Raw genomic sequence first — 15,853 nt, 5'->3', positions numbered from 1 at the left:
CCTACCATCCTTTCCCTGTCTCATTGGAATGTATCTATGCAGAATGCCACACAAATATCCCCTGAACATATGCCATATTTCTTCTATACCTTTCCTTGAGAACATCTGTTCCCAATTTATGCTTCTAAGTTCTTGCCTGATAGCTTCAGTTTTCTCCTTAATTAAATGTTTCCCTAACTTGTCTGTTCCTATCCCTCTCCAATGCTATGGTAAAGGAGATAGAATTGTGATCACTATCTCCAAAATGCTCTCCCATTGAGAGATCTGACACCTGACCAGGTTCATTTCCCAATACCAGATCAAGTACAGCCTCTCCTTTTGTGGGCTTATCTACATATTGTGTCAAGAAACCTTCCTGAACACACCTAACAAACTCCATCCTATATAAACCCCTTGCCAATCCGTATTTGGGAAAATAATATATCCCACACAACAACCCTGTTATTATTACACCTTTCCAGGATCTGTCTCCCTATCTGCTCCTCAATGTCCCTGTTTCTATCGGGTGGTCTATAAAAAACACCCATTAGAGTTATTGACTCCTTCCTATACCTAACTTCCACTCACAGAGACTCCGTAGACAATCCCTCCATGGCTTACCCTTTTCTGTAGCCGTGACACTATCTCTGATCAACAGTGCCATACCCCCACCTCCTTTGTCTACCTCCCTGTCCTTTCTGAAACATCTAAAGCCTGGCACTCGAAGTAACCACTCTTGCCCCTGAATCATAGAAAACAGGCCCTTTGGCCCAGAAAGTTGTGCAGAACATGTCCCTACCTTAGAAATTACTGGGGTTACACATAGCCCTCTATTTTTCTAAGCTCCATGTACCTATCCAAAAGTCTCTTAAAAGGCCCTATCATATCGGCCTCCACCACTGTTGCCAGCAACACACTCACCACTCTCTACGTAAAAAAACTTACCCCTTACATCTCCTCTGTACCTATTCCCAAGCACCTTAAACCGATGCCCTCTTGTGGCAGCCATTTCAGCCCTGGGAAAAAGCCTCTGACTATCCACACGATCAATGCCTCTCATCACCTTATACAGCTCTATAAGGTCACCTCTCATATTCCGTCACTCCAAGGAGAAAAGGCCGAGTTCGCTCAAACTATTTTTATAAGGCATGCTCCCCAATCCAGGCACCATCCTTGTAAATCTCCTCTCAACCCTTTCTGTGATTTCCACATCCTTCCTGTAGTGAGGCGACCAGAACTGAGCACAGTACTCCAAGTGGGGTCTGATGAGCCATCCAAGTTTCAGTAATGGCCACAACGTCATAGCTCCAAGTACTGATCCATGCTCTAAGCTCATCCGTTTTGTTCATAATACTCATAATAGACACATCTCAAACCATTGGTCTGAATGCATCCCTTCTCTATCACCTGCCCATCCTTCCTCTTGCACTGTCTCCAAGCTTTCTCTATTTGTGAGCCAACCGCCTCTTCCTCTGTCTCTTCAATTCGGTTCCCACCCCCCAGCAATCCTAGTTTAAACTCGCCCTAATAGCCTTAGCAAACCTCCCTGCCAGGATATTGGTCCCCCTGGGATTCAAGTCCATTTTGTACAAGTAACACCTGCCCCAATAGAGGTCCCAATGATCCAGAAATCTGAATGCCTGCCCCCTGCTCCAAACCCTCACCCTCCACTTCACTTGTTACGTAGTCGTAACACATGACAGTGGAGCCCTTGTCACGTGATTGGGGTTGAAGCTGTACTGGACTTGAGGTGATGGTCTTGTGATGGTGGTGACGTCATTTTCCCGCCAGTAGAGATCATGTGATGGGTTTTTGTTTACAGGTTATAAAAGGTAGACCCCACTCTGTGAGGAGGGGCAGTTCGTGGCTGGATTTGCCAGGTTGACTTCATGCCACTGCGTGTTTTAAGTGATGACGCAGTTTAGTTGAAGGATGAAGTTTTTATTTAATGCTAAAGTTTAAAAGGTCATTGCCAGCAGGTTCTTTACGATTCTGCTAGTTCAAAATTAGTGGAGAGTGAAGATTGGAAGTTCGGAAGTTAAAGATCGAGGAGAATCGCTTTCTACGGTGAAACGGGGGCGACCTTTGTTTGATCCTTATTTGGAAAGATTTCGTTGACTATCTTCACGTTAATCCCTAGGTTTACCTAGAAAGGATTGAAGGTAGTGGAGAAGGAAAGGTCAGTGCCTTTAAGCCGTTCTGTTTTGTGAATTCTTCGTGGGAAGTTCGACGTCGGGGATCGAAGCCAAGCGACGTGAAAGAGAATTTAAATCGTCCTATAAAGTCTCTCCTTTTTTAAATGGACCGTGAGCATATCGAACTTTTGGCAATACCACTTTAAAGAACTGTTTTTGGCAATGCCACTTTTAAGAACTGTTTGGGCTGCCGCTCAGCAGCTGTTTCCGGTTACGGTAGTGTTTGTTTACTTTTGGGGGGTTTGTTTTCGGTGTTTAATAAACGTGTTGTTTGTTATAAGAAACCCTTGCCGAACTCATATATTTATTGTTGCCTGAATACGTAACACACTCTATTCCTATACTCACTGTCACGTGGCACAGGCAGTAATCCTGAGATTACTGCCTTTGTGGTCCTGCTTCTCAACTTCCTTCCTAACTCCCTGTAGTCTGTTTTCAGGACCTCCTCCCTTTTCCTACCTATGTCATTGGTACCAATATGTACCATGACCTCTGGCTGTTCTCCCTCCCACTTCAGGATATCCTGGACGTGATCAGAAACATCCCAGACCCTGGCACCTGGGAGGCAAACTACCATCTGAGTTTCTTTCCTGCATCCACAGAATTGCCTGTCTGACCCCCTAACTATAGTCCCCGATCACTGCTGCCATCCTCTTCCTTTCCCTACCCTTCTGAGCCACAGGCCAGACTCTGTGCCAGAGGTGCGATCAGGTAGGCTGTTCTTCCCAACAGTACTCAAACAAGAGTACTTATTGTTAACTGGGACAGCCACGGGGGTACTCTCTACCATCTGCCTGTTGCCTTTCCTCTCCTGACTATTATGCACATCTGTTTCGCGAGGCCCTGCTGTGGCTCCTATCCATCACCTCCTGAATTTCCCTGACCAGACGAAGGTCATCGAGCTGCATCTCTAGTTCCCTAACGCGGTCCCTAAGGGGCTGCAGCTCGACACATCTGCCCCAGACCTCCCACATCTGACCCCAAGCACAGAACACTGGCCTCGCACACATTCTTCCTGTCTGTATTCTACTCAAATAACCTTCCTAACAGTGACACGAGGTTTCTGATTACCCACGGTTCCATGGAGCCTCACTGTCGATTGATAAAGCCCTGATGTCATTGTTCCTTATTTAATTGACCGTTTTCATTATCGTTACCCCTGAAACTCTCCCTTTGCCCCGATCCCAGTGGACCAAGATAGTAGTGGTTGGCGTCACGCTGTTACACTACCAGTGACCGGGGATCAATTCCCACAGCGGTCTGTTCATTCTCCTGGTGGCTGCATGGATTTCCTCTGGGTGATCCTGTTTCCTTCGAAGTTAGTAGGAGAATTATCATGTGAGTGTAATTGGGCCTTGTGGGCTGTTACCGTGTCGTAGCTCTAAATGAAATAAATATGGCAGACTCACAGTGGTGACTTTTGATTCGAGTAAGTAAGAGACGAGTGGCATTGGACTTTACCAGGAACAAAGGACGAAGGCAAAGAATGGGGCGGAGACTGAGAGCTGGAGCGAACGCCAGTCCTTGAGACTGTAAGCGATCCCGGGCAGGAGGAGCTGGCCGCACGTGTAAGTGAAGTTAAGGGTCATCGAAGTGGGAGTTCGAACTCTGGTCGGAATCCATTCAACCACTAGGTGGAAAGCAGAGAGAGACGACATGTTAATCAAAGTGGCTTCTTTCCCCTCCTCCACCCTCTCTATCATCCCTCTAGGTCCCCTCCCCACAACTGTCAACATCTGCCCTCCTCAACCCCCTCCCATTTACCTCTCACCCCACTCTCCTTTCCTATCTCATTCCACCAACTTCAGCCCTTCGTTATCCTTACCCTTTCAGTCCAGTTCAAAGGCCTCTGCCTGAAACATTAACTGTCCATCTCTCCCCATAGATTCCGTCTGTCCGGTGCTTTGTGTGTTCATTCTGAATTGGCTACTTATTGTCAGGACCAGACTGCGGGGAGATTATATGGGTAAGAACAGGCGATTCTAAGAATCGTTCATTTGTTAGTGTCATATGATGTGAGTGATCACGGTCTTTCCGTGACCATGAATGTTCTTGGCAAATTTTTCTGCAGAAGTTGTTTGCCACTGTCTCCTGGGTAGTGTCTTCACAAGATGGGTGACCGCAGCCATTACCAATACTCTTCCTGACGTCAGTGGTCACATAACCAGGACTTGTTCCACCGCCTGATCCCATGGCTTCACGTGACCCTGATCGGGGGGGGGGGGGGTAAAGTAGGTGCCACACCTTGCCCAAGGGTGACCTACAGGCTGGTGGAAGGAACACCTCCTTTGGCAGAGATGTATCTCCACCCCTCCACCTTAATTTCAAGAATATCAGGGGCAAAAGTGCTGGTTGAGATTGTTATGGCTGCTGTCCACCTACAATGAGGGAGTTACGGTAAGGCAAGGGTTAACATAATATCCAGGCAAGGATGGAGTGCAGAGATCCCGGGAAAGAAAGGTCTTGCAGAGCATCGCTTCCCTGTGCACAGCAGGGGACTGGAGACATTTCACAGGAGATGAGATCAGGGTGTGAAACACACACACCAAGGAAAGGACAATTGCCTTACAAACTTCAGGTGATCATGTCGGCAGCTTGTAGTTTCTATTGACTTTAACGCCTCTATTGTGAACGGCAATTGATCTTGCAAGGAAGGAACCTGACTATACGCAGTTTACCAAACGGTCTGTATCCGTGACTGCGAGTCAATTCTGCATAACAATGGCATTTTCTGTTCTGACGCGACAACACTTTGGTGACAGGGACCGGGGCTGTTCTCCTTGTGCATGGGTAAAGAAAGTCTGATTGAGGAACGAGAGAGTTTACAGAGTCTGGATGTTGGTCTCTGGGGCTTTGCAACTGCTTGCACGGTGGAGGTGTTGTTTTTTTTTGCTGGGGCAAGGAGTGGGAGGGGAGGGTTGATGCTTTTCCTGCCTTTGTGTGCGGGAGGGAGGGGGAGCTTTGAGGTTCTGGTGTTCCCTATCATTCATTCTTTGGGATTTTTCTCTGTTTGGTGGGTGTCTGTGAAGAGTAAGAATTTCAGGTTATATACTCTATACATGCGCTGATATTAAGTTGAACCATTGAATCAGGCCATTTGGCCCATCGAGTCTGTTCCCCATTATTTTTCACTGATTTTTCACTCCAACCGATTTTTCTGACTTCTCGCCGTAACCTTTAACCCCTGCCTAATGAAAAACCTATCAAACACTGATTTAAATAACCCAACAACTTGGCACGCACATCTGACTGTGACAATTAATTCCACAGATTCTCCACCTTCTCCTAAAGAAATTCCTCCTCATCTCCATTCTAAAGGGACGTCCCTCTGTTCTGAGGCAGTTCCCTCTGGTCCGAGACTCTCACACTATTGGGAACATCCTCTTCATGTCCACTCTATCTCGGCCTTTCAATATCCGATCGGATTCAGTGAGATCCCCCCATTCTTCTAACCTCAAGTGATTACAGGCCCAAAGGCACCAAACACCCCTCATGCATTAACCCTTTCATTCCTGGGATCATTCTCCTGTACATCATCTGGAACCTCTCCAATGTCAGCACATCTTATCTTAGTTAAGGTTCCAAATTCTTGCAACACTCCAAGTGCGGTCTGACCAATGCTTTATAAATTTATAAATTTATGCATTTTAACCTTCCTTTTATATTCTAGCCCTCTGGAAGTGAACGCTAATGTTGTATTTTCAATGAATTCCACAGATTCACCACCCTCTGGCTGAAGAAATCCCTGCTCATCTCTGTTCTTAAGGGACTGTCCGTCTATGCTAGGGCGACTGTTTACTTACAGAGAGAAAGGCCATTGATGATGGCGCCTGACAAGCCGACCCCTGACAGAAATCTCCAGAAGCAGAAGAGAGGGAAGGAGGAGGAGAATGCTGCACACGTCCCCGACACGGCGACCAGCAAGTACGAAAACAGCAGCAGGGTTCGACGGCCAAACCTGACGGGCGAGAAGCATTGGGTAAACACCGGAGACCAGGAGCCCACGCTGACGTGACAGGAGAGCGTCGGTAAGTGGCTGTCTGGTCCTGGTGATGTGGTTAATGTCTGAATGACTGTGTGATGTTCGACTGATACTATCCGGGAGTCTGAACGGTTCCAGAACTGTCATAGAAAACAGAACATTACAGCACAGTACAGACCCATCGGCCCATCCTGTTGTACTGACCCTCAACCCAGTCCAAGATCAGTCTAACCCTTCCCTCCCACATAGCCCTCCAGACTTTCTATCATCCATGTCCCTATCAAAGAGTTTCTGAAACTTCCTGAATGTATCTCCCTGTACAGGCTGTGTATACCCTCCATTTGGTGTAAAAAATCTTACCTCAGACATTCACCGCCCTGCCTATCATCACCGTCATTTTGTGCCGTGCCGTGTGAAGTGGGCCGTCATGACCTTTCCCATCATTGTTCTTGGCAAATTTTTCTGCAGTAGTGGTTTGCCACTGTCTTCTCCTTGGCGGTGCCTTCACAAGACGGGTGACCCCAGCCGTTACCCATACTCTTCAGAGAGTCAGTCGTCGCATAACCAGGACTTGTGAGGCATCAGCTGCTGGTATGGATTCAAGTGAATCTGTCGGTGTGGCGTGGGGTGGGGTGGGTGCTGCTAAGCAGCCGCTACACTTTGCCTAAATTTATACTTCCTATATCTCTCTATACTTTTCGGAATCACCCTAAAAGTGTGACCTCTGGTATTAGCCATTTCCCCCACGTCCATAGTTTCCTCAAAGTTGCCGTACAGGTTGATAGGGTGGTTGAGAAGGCGTTAGGTGTGGTGGCTTGCTCCAGTCAGGGGAATGAGTTCAAGAGCCGTGACGTAGTGTTACAGCTCCATAAAACCCTGGTCAGGCCACATTGGGAGTGTCGTGTTCAGTTCTGATCGCCATTATAGGAAGGATGAGGAGGCTTTCGAGAGGTTGCGGAGGAGATTCACCAGGATGGATTTGAGAGCATGTCTTGTGAGGAGAGGTTGAGCGAGCTGGAGCTTCTCTTTTTGGAGCGAAGGAGGATGGGAGGTGTAAAAAACACCAAATGCTGGCAGAACTCAGCAGGCCAGACAGCATCTATGGGAGGAGGTAGTGACGAAGTTTCGGGCCGAAACCCTTCACTCCTGGGTGTGTGGATCGCCCTGCCTGGGGTGGTGGTAGAGGCAGATACATTCGGAACATTTTAGGAGACTTAGGTAAGTATGTGGGGTCCACATCCAGAGATCCCGCAAAGTCGATAGGGTGGTTAAGAAGGTGTTTTGTCCTTCAGTAGTTGGAAGATTCCGTTCAAGAGTCTCGAGGTAATGTTTCAGCTCGATAAAACTCTGGTTAGACCACACAGCAGCTTAAACACTCTCATTCAGCAGCTGCTTCCCCTCCCCCCAGATGCTGTTTGCCCCACTGAGTTTATCCAGAGATTAAACTGTCTCTGCGTTGCCCTTTGAGTGATTTGGATGTGTGACTGTCACTGTGCTGTGGGGTTTTAACATGGATTCTAGTGTGCTTCTTGTGTTCTGTGGCTCCCAGCAAGAAGACGAATCTCACCATTGTTTGTGGCATCCATATTTTGATAATAAATAGACTTGGAACTTTGAACTTACTTGTCGGACAGTCTGCCCAGGACACAGGCTCCGATCAGCAGTCCGGCCATGTAGATCGACTGCACCATCCGCTTCAGAGACTTCCGATCACACACGAGGTCCCACTGCCGAAACAAGGGCAGAACCGACCGTCACTGAGGACACGGACCCTGTGCTGCCCAATTACACCCGTGTGACAATTACCCTACTAACCCACACGTCTTTGCATTGCGGCAGGAAACCCACGCGGTCACGGGGAGAACGGACAAACTCCTTACAGACTGTGGCGGGAATTGAACCTGGGTTTCTGGCGCTGTAAAGCGTTGTGTCACTGCGCATTCTGTTAATTCCGTCGAGCCACCCCCTTCAGTACACCATCCCCCAGAGGTGAGGGGGGCATTTCCAGACGTACCTCTGTCACGATCGTTGACGTGAACTGGGAGTGGTCGTACACCCACCCATCGGTGCACGCCTGTGTGTCAGGTTGGCTCCCGTTGCCCTGTGTCTCGTTGGTGCCCAGGAGATGCCACTGCGGGGAGGTGTACATGCGGCACTTGTCCGGCCTCCCTTCCTCGTCCAGGGGCAGGAACACCCGGAGAAACTCCTCCCTCAGCGGCTCCTCCGTCACATTGAGGTACCGCGAGCCCTCATCTCCCAGCCGCACCCGGCACCGGTGGGCGGGAACAGCGGCCACAAAGTTCTGGAGCAGATTGTTGCAGGACATGAACAAGGGTGGCATTGACAGTAGGGCAACGTGGATGGCTTGGAACTTCCCCAGGTCTCCAACCATCTCCAAGAGGTCCCCAAAAGCCATGTTCTGCGTAGCAGAAGGGCAGACCAGATGTACTGAGGCAGACTCTGCTGGCAATCGATGCCTAACCCCGCACTCAGCCTTAAGTATGTGCTATCCGGTAATGTGTAACATACCAATAACAAGATTTAATTAATCATTCTGAACTGTTAAACTAAGTTTAATGACCACAGTCACTGTGAAATCAGGATCTAGGGAGCATAGGGTAAAGGAATTGTAAACACTGGAGACTCTGCGGATGCTGGAAATCCAGAGCAACACACACAGAACGCCGGAGGAACTCAGCAGGTCAGGCAGCATCAATGGAAATGAATAAAGACTCAACTTTTCAGACAGAGATCCTTCATCAGGACTGGGAATAGCTCTAAACCTTTCCACTCCATGTCTCTGTCTACATCCCTCTAAACCTTTCCTATCCGTGTACCTGTCCATATCCCTCTAAACCTTTCTTATCCATGTGCGTATCCAAGTGTCTTTTAAATGTTGTGAATGTTCCTGCCTCAATCACTTCCTCTGGCAGCTCGTTCCATATACTGACCCTGCTCTGGGTGAAGAATTTGCCCCTCAGGTTGCCACTAAATCTTCACCATCAGAAAGGCTGCAAAGAAATCATTGACGCTGGAGAGGTGATCACAGGGGACAAAGAAACGGTAAATGAATTGAATAAGTATTTTGCGCCAGTCTTCTCTCTGGAAGATACTAACAGTTCGCCATATATTTGAGAGTGTCAGGGGGTAGAAAAGTGTGCAATTGCTATTCCCAAGGAGAAGGCGTGTGAGAAGCTCACGGGTTGTAAGTAGATAGTTCACTATTTTCCAGGGTTCTGAAAGAGGTGGCTGAAGAGATTGTGGAGGCATCAGTCGTGATCTTTGAAGATCACCCTGACCTTCAGTGACTCCACCTATCCACTCTCACATGCCTCCTCAGTGACCCACCGAACGCATCCCCCCTTGTGCTGCAGTCGTGACAGAGTTGGTGTGGTGGCTAGAGAGCTATCCTCAAAGCCCTAGAGACCCGGGGGTTGATCCTGTGATCCTGTGTGTGTGTGTGTGTGTGTGTGTGTGTGTGTGTGTGTGTGTGTGTGTATGTGTGTGTGTGTGTGTGTGTGTGTGTGTGTGTGTGTGTGTGTGTGTGTGTGTGTGTGTGTGTGTGTGTGTGTGTGTGTGAGTGTGTGTGTGTGTCTTTGTTTTTGGAGGAAAGGGTGTGCTGACATTGGAGTGGATCCAGAGGAGGTGCCTGAGAATTAAAGGGTTAATACATGAGAACCACTCGATGGTGCTGGGCCTGTGCTCACTGGAGTTTAGAAGAATGAGGGGAAGGGATCTCACTGAATATTTAAAGGCCTCGATAGTGTAGACGAGGAGAGGATGTTTGCTATAGTAGGGGACTTTAGGACCAGAGGGCACAGCAAGCCTCAGGATAGAGGGATGTCATTTGGAACAGCGATGAGAGAATTTCTTTAGCCAGAGGGTGGTGAATCTGTGGAATTCGTTGCCACAGACGGCTTGTGGAGGCCGAGGCATTGGGTATATTTAAAGCAGAGGTTGGTAGGTTCGTGATTAGTCAGGGGGTCAAAGGTTATGGAGAGAAGGTAGGGGAATGGGGTTGAGAGGGATAATAAATCAGCCATGATGGAATGGTGGAGCAGACTCGATGGGCTGAATGGCCTAATTTGGTTTCTATGTCTCGTGGTCTTACGAGGCTCTGTGGGTGTGTGTATATAAACAGTGCCTATAAAAAGTATTCACCACCCCCCCTGGAAGTTTTCATGTTTTATTGTCTTAGAACACTGACTCACAGTGGATTTAATTTGACTTTTTTTGACACTGATCAACAGAAAAAGATTCTTTCGTGTCAAAGTGAAAACAGATCTCTACAAAGTGATCTAAATTAACTACAAATATAAAACACAAAATAATTAATTGCATAAGTGAACACCCCCTTTAATACGACACATCAAATCATCACTGCTGGGCCAATTGGTTTTAGAAGTCACATAATTAGTTAAATAGAGGTATCTGGAAGGTCCAACCGCTGGTGAGTCAGTATCCTGGCAAAAACTCCACCATGAAGACAAAAGAACACTCCAAGCAAAAGTTATTGAAAAGCACAAGTCAGGAGATGGATACAAGAACATTTCCAAGTCACTAAATATCCCTTAGAGTACAGTTCAGTCAATCATCAAGAAATGGAAAGAATATGGCACAGCTGTAAATCTGCCCAGAGCAGGCCATCCTCAAAAACGGAGTGACCGTGCAAGAAGGGGACTAGTGAGGGACGCCCCCGAGACAGCTCTGGAGGAGTTGCAAGCTTCAGTGGCTGAGATGGGAGAGACTGTGCATACAACTGTTGCCCGGGTGATTCACCAGTCACAGCTTGTGGCAAAGAGAAAGCCACTTGAAAACACTCACATGGAATCTCAGCTAGAGTTGGACAAAATAATGTTGGAAACTCTGAAGTCAGCTGGAAGAAGGTTCTATGGTCTGATCAAACAAATATTGAGCTTTTTGGCTATCAGATTAAATGCTATGTTTGACGTAAGCCAAACACCACACATCATCAAAAACACACCATCCCTACCGTGAAGCACGGTGGTGACTGCATCACGCTGTGGGGATGCTTCACGCCAGCAGGTCCTGGAAGGCTTGTGAAGGTAGAGGGTAAAATGATTGCAGCAAAATACAGGGAAATCCTGGAGGAAAACCTGATGCCGTCTGCAAGAGAACTGAGACTTGGGAGAAGATCTGTTTTCCAGCAAAACAATGACCCCAAGCACAAGGCCAAAGCTACACAGGGATGGCTTAAAAACAACAAAGTTAACGACCTGGAGTGGCCAAGTCCGAGTCCAGAACCTCACTCCAACTGAGAATTTGTGGCTGGACTTGAAAAGGTCTGATCACTCACGATCCCCATGCAATCTGACAGAGCTTGAGCAGTTTTGTCAAGAAGAATGGGGAAAAATCCCAGTGTCCAGATGTGCAAAGCTGATAGAGACCGATCCACACAGACTCCAGGCTGTAATTGCTGTCAAAGGTGCATCTACTGAAAGGGGTGAGTAATTATGCAATCAATTATTTTGTGTTCGGTAATTGTAATTAATTGAGACCAATTTGTAGAAATTTGTTTTCAATTTGATACAAAAGAGTCTTTTCTGTTGATCAGTGTCAAATTGAATCCACTATGATTCACTGTAAAACAATAAAAAATGAAAACTTCCGGGTCGGAGGGTGAATACTTTTTATAGGCACTGTATGTATGGAAGACGTGCAGGGTCAGTAGGTCAATTAACCCCTTTTTGCCCAGAAGTGGCAAAAAATATTATAGCTGGAGGCTGGACTGGGGGGGTGGAGTGAGTCAATGGGAATGTGAGTGGGAATAAGATGCTCGTTCACAGGGAGACAAGGGAAAAGGGAGAGATTGCGTGTGCGAGTATGTGCGTGTGTGCATGTGTGTGTGTGTGCGTGTGTTTGTGTGTGTGAGAGAGAGACATACAGCCGGTGGTCACTTCATTAAGTACACCAGCCAATATCTAACGAGCCAATCACGTGGCAGCAACTCAATGCATAAAAGCATGCAGACGTGGTCAAGAGGTTCAGTTGTTCAGACCAAACATCAGAATGTTCGTATGGTCATGTACTTTGGTCGTAGAAACAAATGTGCAGACTGCTTTCTAAATGGGGAGGAAGTCCAAAACTCTGAGATGCGAAGGAACTTGCAGAACATTCTGAAGGTTAACTTGTAGAATGAGTCAGTGGTGAGGAAGGCAAATGCTATGTTAGCATTCATTTCAAGAGGTCTAGAATATAAGTGTAGGGATGTGATGCTTTTATAAGACACTGGTGAAGCCTCACCTTGAGTATTGTGAACAGTTTTAGGCCCCTCATCTTGAAAAAGATGTGCTGGCATTGGAGAGGTTCCAGAGAAGGTTCACAAGGGTGATTCCAAGAATGAAAGGGTTATCATTTGAGGTACGTTTGATACTCTGTACTCGCTGGAATTTAGAAGGATGAAAAAGGGATCTTATTCAAATGTTGAAAGGCCTAGACAGAGTTGATGTGGAAAGGATGTATCCCATGGTCAGGGAGTCAGACAGACAGGCATACTTTATTGATCCTGAGGGAAATTGGGTCAATTGTCCAGGACAAGACGGCACAGCCTCAGGATAGAGGCATCTATTCAAAATAGAGAAGCAAAAAAATTACTTTAGCCAGAGGGTGGTGAATTTGTGGAATTTATTGCCACAAGCAGCTGTGGAGGCCAGGTCGTTGGATGCATTTAAGGCAGAGCTTGATGGGTTCTTGATTGGATATGGCATCAAAGGTTATGGGGAGAAGGCCGAGGAAGGGGGTTGAGGAGGGGAGTAAAGGATCAGCCATGGTGCAGCGGACTCGATGGGTCAAATGGCCTAAGTCTACTCCTCTGTCTTCTGTTTCTTGGTCTTTGGAGAAGAGCCAAGCTGCTCTTCATTGCATTTCCAGTCTCCTACCTTGTTGAAAGAGGCTTCAGTACAGTGAACCACGTACTCACAGAAATCAGAAACCACTTGGACATTGTTACACATGGGGACTGAAGGCTTTTGCCTTCACAACTTGAACCAGATATTTCAACTCTTGCTAAAAACCATCAAGCTCAAGGGTCACGTTGATATCAAAGCTGCTGTACAGCACACAGGTACTGTGTAAGCTAGGCTTAAAGACAAAAAAAATTTGATCACTTTTCTCAAGTTAGCATACGGTAGACACGTTTTTACACTATGGGGGTGCTGGTAAGTATATTGTGACCAAGAGGGGTGTTGGAAAGTGTGGAAGTGCTTGGGTTGGGAAAGGCTAGACTTCACAGAGGTTGGTTTGAGAAACAAAAACCACCCAGTGAGTGGCAGTTCCGTGGGTGAAATTGCCTTGTTAACGAGAGGGGTCGGAGGAGAATGGCCAGACTGGTTCAAGCTGACAGGAAGGTGACAGTAACTCGAATAACCACACGTTACAACAGTGGCTGCAGAAGAGCATCTCTGAATGCACAACACGTCAAACATTGAAGTGGACGGGCTACAGCAGCAGAAGACCATGAACATACACCCAGTGTCCACTTTATTAGGTACAGGAGGTACAAGTCACAATATCCATCTGGGCAAACAGTAGCAGGAGCCGGCATTCGGCCCCTTCACTCTCCTCCTGTCCATCTGCGGAGCTGTGTTGACGAGAGCACCAGGCGGTGTTCCGGTTCAGGGCCTCTGTTCCACCAGGGGAATTCGCGCTCCCGGTTCCGGGATCACATCCGCCTTTGGCGCCTTCCCCGATCTCCACCTGCGAACAACCACAAGTCAGCAGCGTCGTCTTTTTAACCCTAGGAACCTCGATTTCTCCAAATTGTGCTTATTTTGTTCCCGTTCCCCTCCCCGCTTCTTCATTCCCCCTCCCCCTGGCCTCTTACAGTATGTAATTGATTTACTTGTTTATCTATTATTATTATTTTTATTTTGTTTATTACTGTTATTATTTTTCTCTGCTAGGTTATGTATTGCATTGAACTGCCTCAGAATAGAGGGACATCCATTTCGAATAGAGATGAGGAGGAATTTCTTTAACCGAGGTGGTGAATCGGTGGAATTCATTGCCACAGACGATTGTGGAGGTCAAGTCACTGGGTTTATTTAAAGCGGAGGTTAATAGGTTCTTGATTATTCAGGGTGTCAGAGGTTACGGGGAGAAGGCAGGAGAACAGGGTTGAGAGGGATAATAAATCAGCCGTGAAGGAGTTTCGGAGCAGACTCGATGGGCTGAATGGCCTAATTCTGCTTCTATGTCTTATAGGCTTATAAACCCAGTTCCAGTCAGTCAAGCCATCCCAAAATGCACCCCCACCCCTGCCCAAGGCAGTCTCATCTGAGTCCGCACACTCTCCCTGTGATTGTGTGGGTTCCAGTAATCCCTGTCACGACCCCATGGCACGCTGGCGGGGTTAACTGTTAGACGGCACGGTAACCTAGCGGTCAGCGTAACACTTTACAGCGGCACTGATCATAAGACCAGTTTGTACCATTTTTATTCCACTTGTACCCCGGCTCAGCTGGAGACGAGGAGGACCACCCACCTGCTCTCGACATCCTCGACCGTGTCCGGGAGCTGGGTGTTGAGGGTCTCCGGGAGACCAAAGGCCAATGCTCCGGACAGAATGGCCATCCCGCCGTAGATGGTCATGGGCATGAAGGGGAGGTAGTCGCCGCTCAGCCTGACCATCGGTGCCACTATGGCGCCCACCCGAGCCATGGTGTTGGCGAAACCTACGCCCGTCTGCCTGCGGGGAGAGAAACGTCCAGAGTCAGCAGCTGTGGACAAACCTCCTCACGTCCCCACCTCCACGTCGACAGCGAGGTCGTGGAGTCACCAGGCCTTTCTGCCCTCTAATCTGTACTAACCCACTTACAATGCACAGATTCTGCAGGTGCTGGAAATCTTATGGAACTCACACAAAGTTCTCGAGCAGGGGTTCCTCCCCTGGGGTCCAGGGAACCCTTGTTTAATGGCATTGCTCCATGGCAGACCCCTGGATGAACTCAAGAGGTCAGGCAGCATCTATGGAAATGAATCAGCAGTCAACGTTTTGGGCTGAGACCCTTCATCAAGACGGGAAAGGAGCAGTCATTCACAGTGAGCGCCCATTTCAATTCAACTTCCCACTCCCATTCCAACAGTCGGTGCACAGCCTCCCCAACTGTCATAATTAGCCCAAGCTTTGGGTGGAGGAGAAGCACCTCATATTCCATTTGGGTAGCCTCCAACACTGATTACTCAAACTTCTAGCAATTTCTACTCCCTCTCTCGTCTTTCCTTTTCCATTGCCCATTCTGGTTTCCTTCTCACCCCTTCTCTCCTCCTTTCCTGACCATCACTCCCTTTGGTGCCCTTCATCCTTCCCATGGTCTGTTCTCCTATCCAATCAGTTTCCTCCTTCTTCAGCCCATTACTTCTTCCACCTCTCACCTCCCAGCTTCTTATTTCATCCTCTCCTTCCCCACCGACCCAATTTCCCCCTCACCTGGTCTCACCTATCACCTCCCAGTGTCTCACTTCATCCCCCCTCTCCCCCACCCACCCACTTTCTCCCTCACCTGGTCTCACCTATCACCTCCCAGTGTCTCACTTCATCACCCTCTCCCCCACCCACCCACCTTCTCCCTCACCTGGTCTCACCTATCACCTCCCAGTGTCTCACTTCATCCCCCCTCTCCCCCACCTACCTTCCCCCTCACCTGGTCTCACCTATCACCTCCCAGTGTCTCACTTC

At 48.0% G+C, this 15,853-nt stretch overlaps 2 protein-coding genes across 2 annotated transcripts in view; both read right to left on the bottom strand.

Annotated features, from left to right (window-relative positions):
* The window catches only part of LOC132384089 (solute carrier family 22 member 6-A-like), a 41,314-nt gene extending 32,675 nt beyond the window's left edge, over positions 1-8,639 (bottom strand). The window contains exons 1-4 of the mRNA XM_059955422.1: positions 8,171-8,639; positions 7,780-7,883; positions 5,978-6,132; positions 3,636-3,804 (exon numbers count right to left, since the gene is read on the bottom strand). Coding sequence (XP_059811405.1) covers positions 3,636-3,804; positions 5,978-6,132; positions 7,780-7,883; positions 8,171-8,572 — 830 coding nt within the window. The 5' untranslated portion in view covers positions 8,573-8,639. The remainder of the gene's footprint in view (positions 1-3,635; positions 3,805-5,977; positions 6,133-7,779; positions 7,884-8,170) is intronic.
* A 4,325-nt stretch (positions 8,640-12,964) lies between these two features.
* On the bottom strand, positions 12,965-15,604 carry LOC132384091 (solute carrier family 22 member 6-A-like). Its single transcript, XM_059955425.1, has 2 exons — positions 14,660-15,604; positions 12,965-13,872 (listed from the first exon to the last, which is right to left on the bottom strand). The coding sequence occupies exons 1-2, from the start codon at positions 14,833-14,835 to the stop codon at positions 13,791-13,793; spliced, it is 258 nt and encodes an 85-aa protein (XP_059811408.1). The 5' UTR covers positions 14,836-15,604; the 3' UTR covers positions 12,965-13,790.
* Between the last annotated feature and the right edge of the window lie 249 nt (positions 15,605-15,853).

Source organism: Hypanus sabinus, chromosome 31, assembly GCF_030144855.1.
Source record: "Hypanus sabinus isolate sHypSab1 chromosome 31, sHypSab1.hap1, whole genome shotgun sequence".
Taxonomy (NCBI): Eukaryota; Metazoa; Chordata; class Chondrichthyes; order Myliobatiformes; family Dasyatidae; genus Hypanus; species Hypanus sabinus.
This window is presented reverse-complemented; position numbering and strand designations above follow the sequence as displayed.

Coding starts and splice junctions, on each gene's coding strand:
- LOC132384091 (XM_059955425.1), bottom strand. CDS start 14,835: ATGGCTCGGGTGGGCGCCATAGTGGCACCGATGGTCAGGCTGAGCGGC. Junction 13,873..14,659: donor GTCGAGGATGTCGAGAGCAG/GTGGGTGGTCCT, acceptor GGTTGTTCGCAG/GTGGAGATCGGGGAAGGCGC.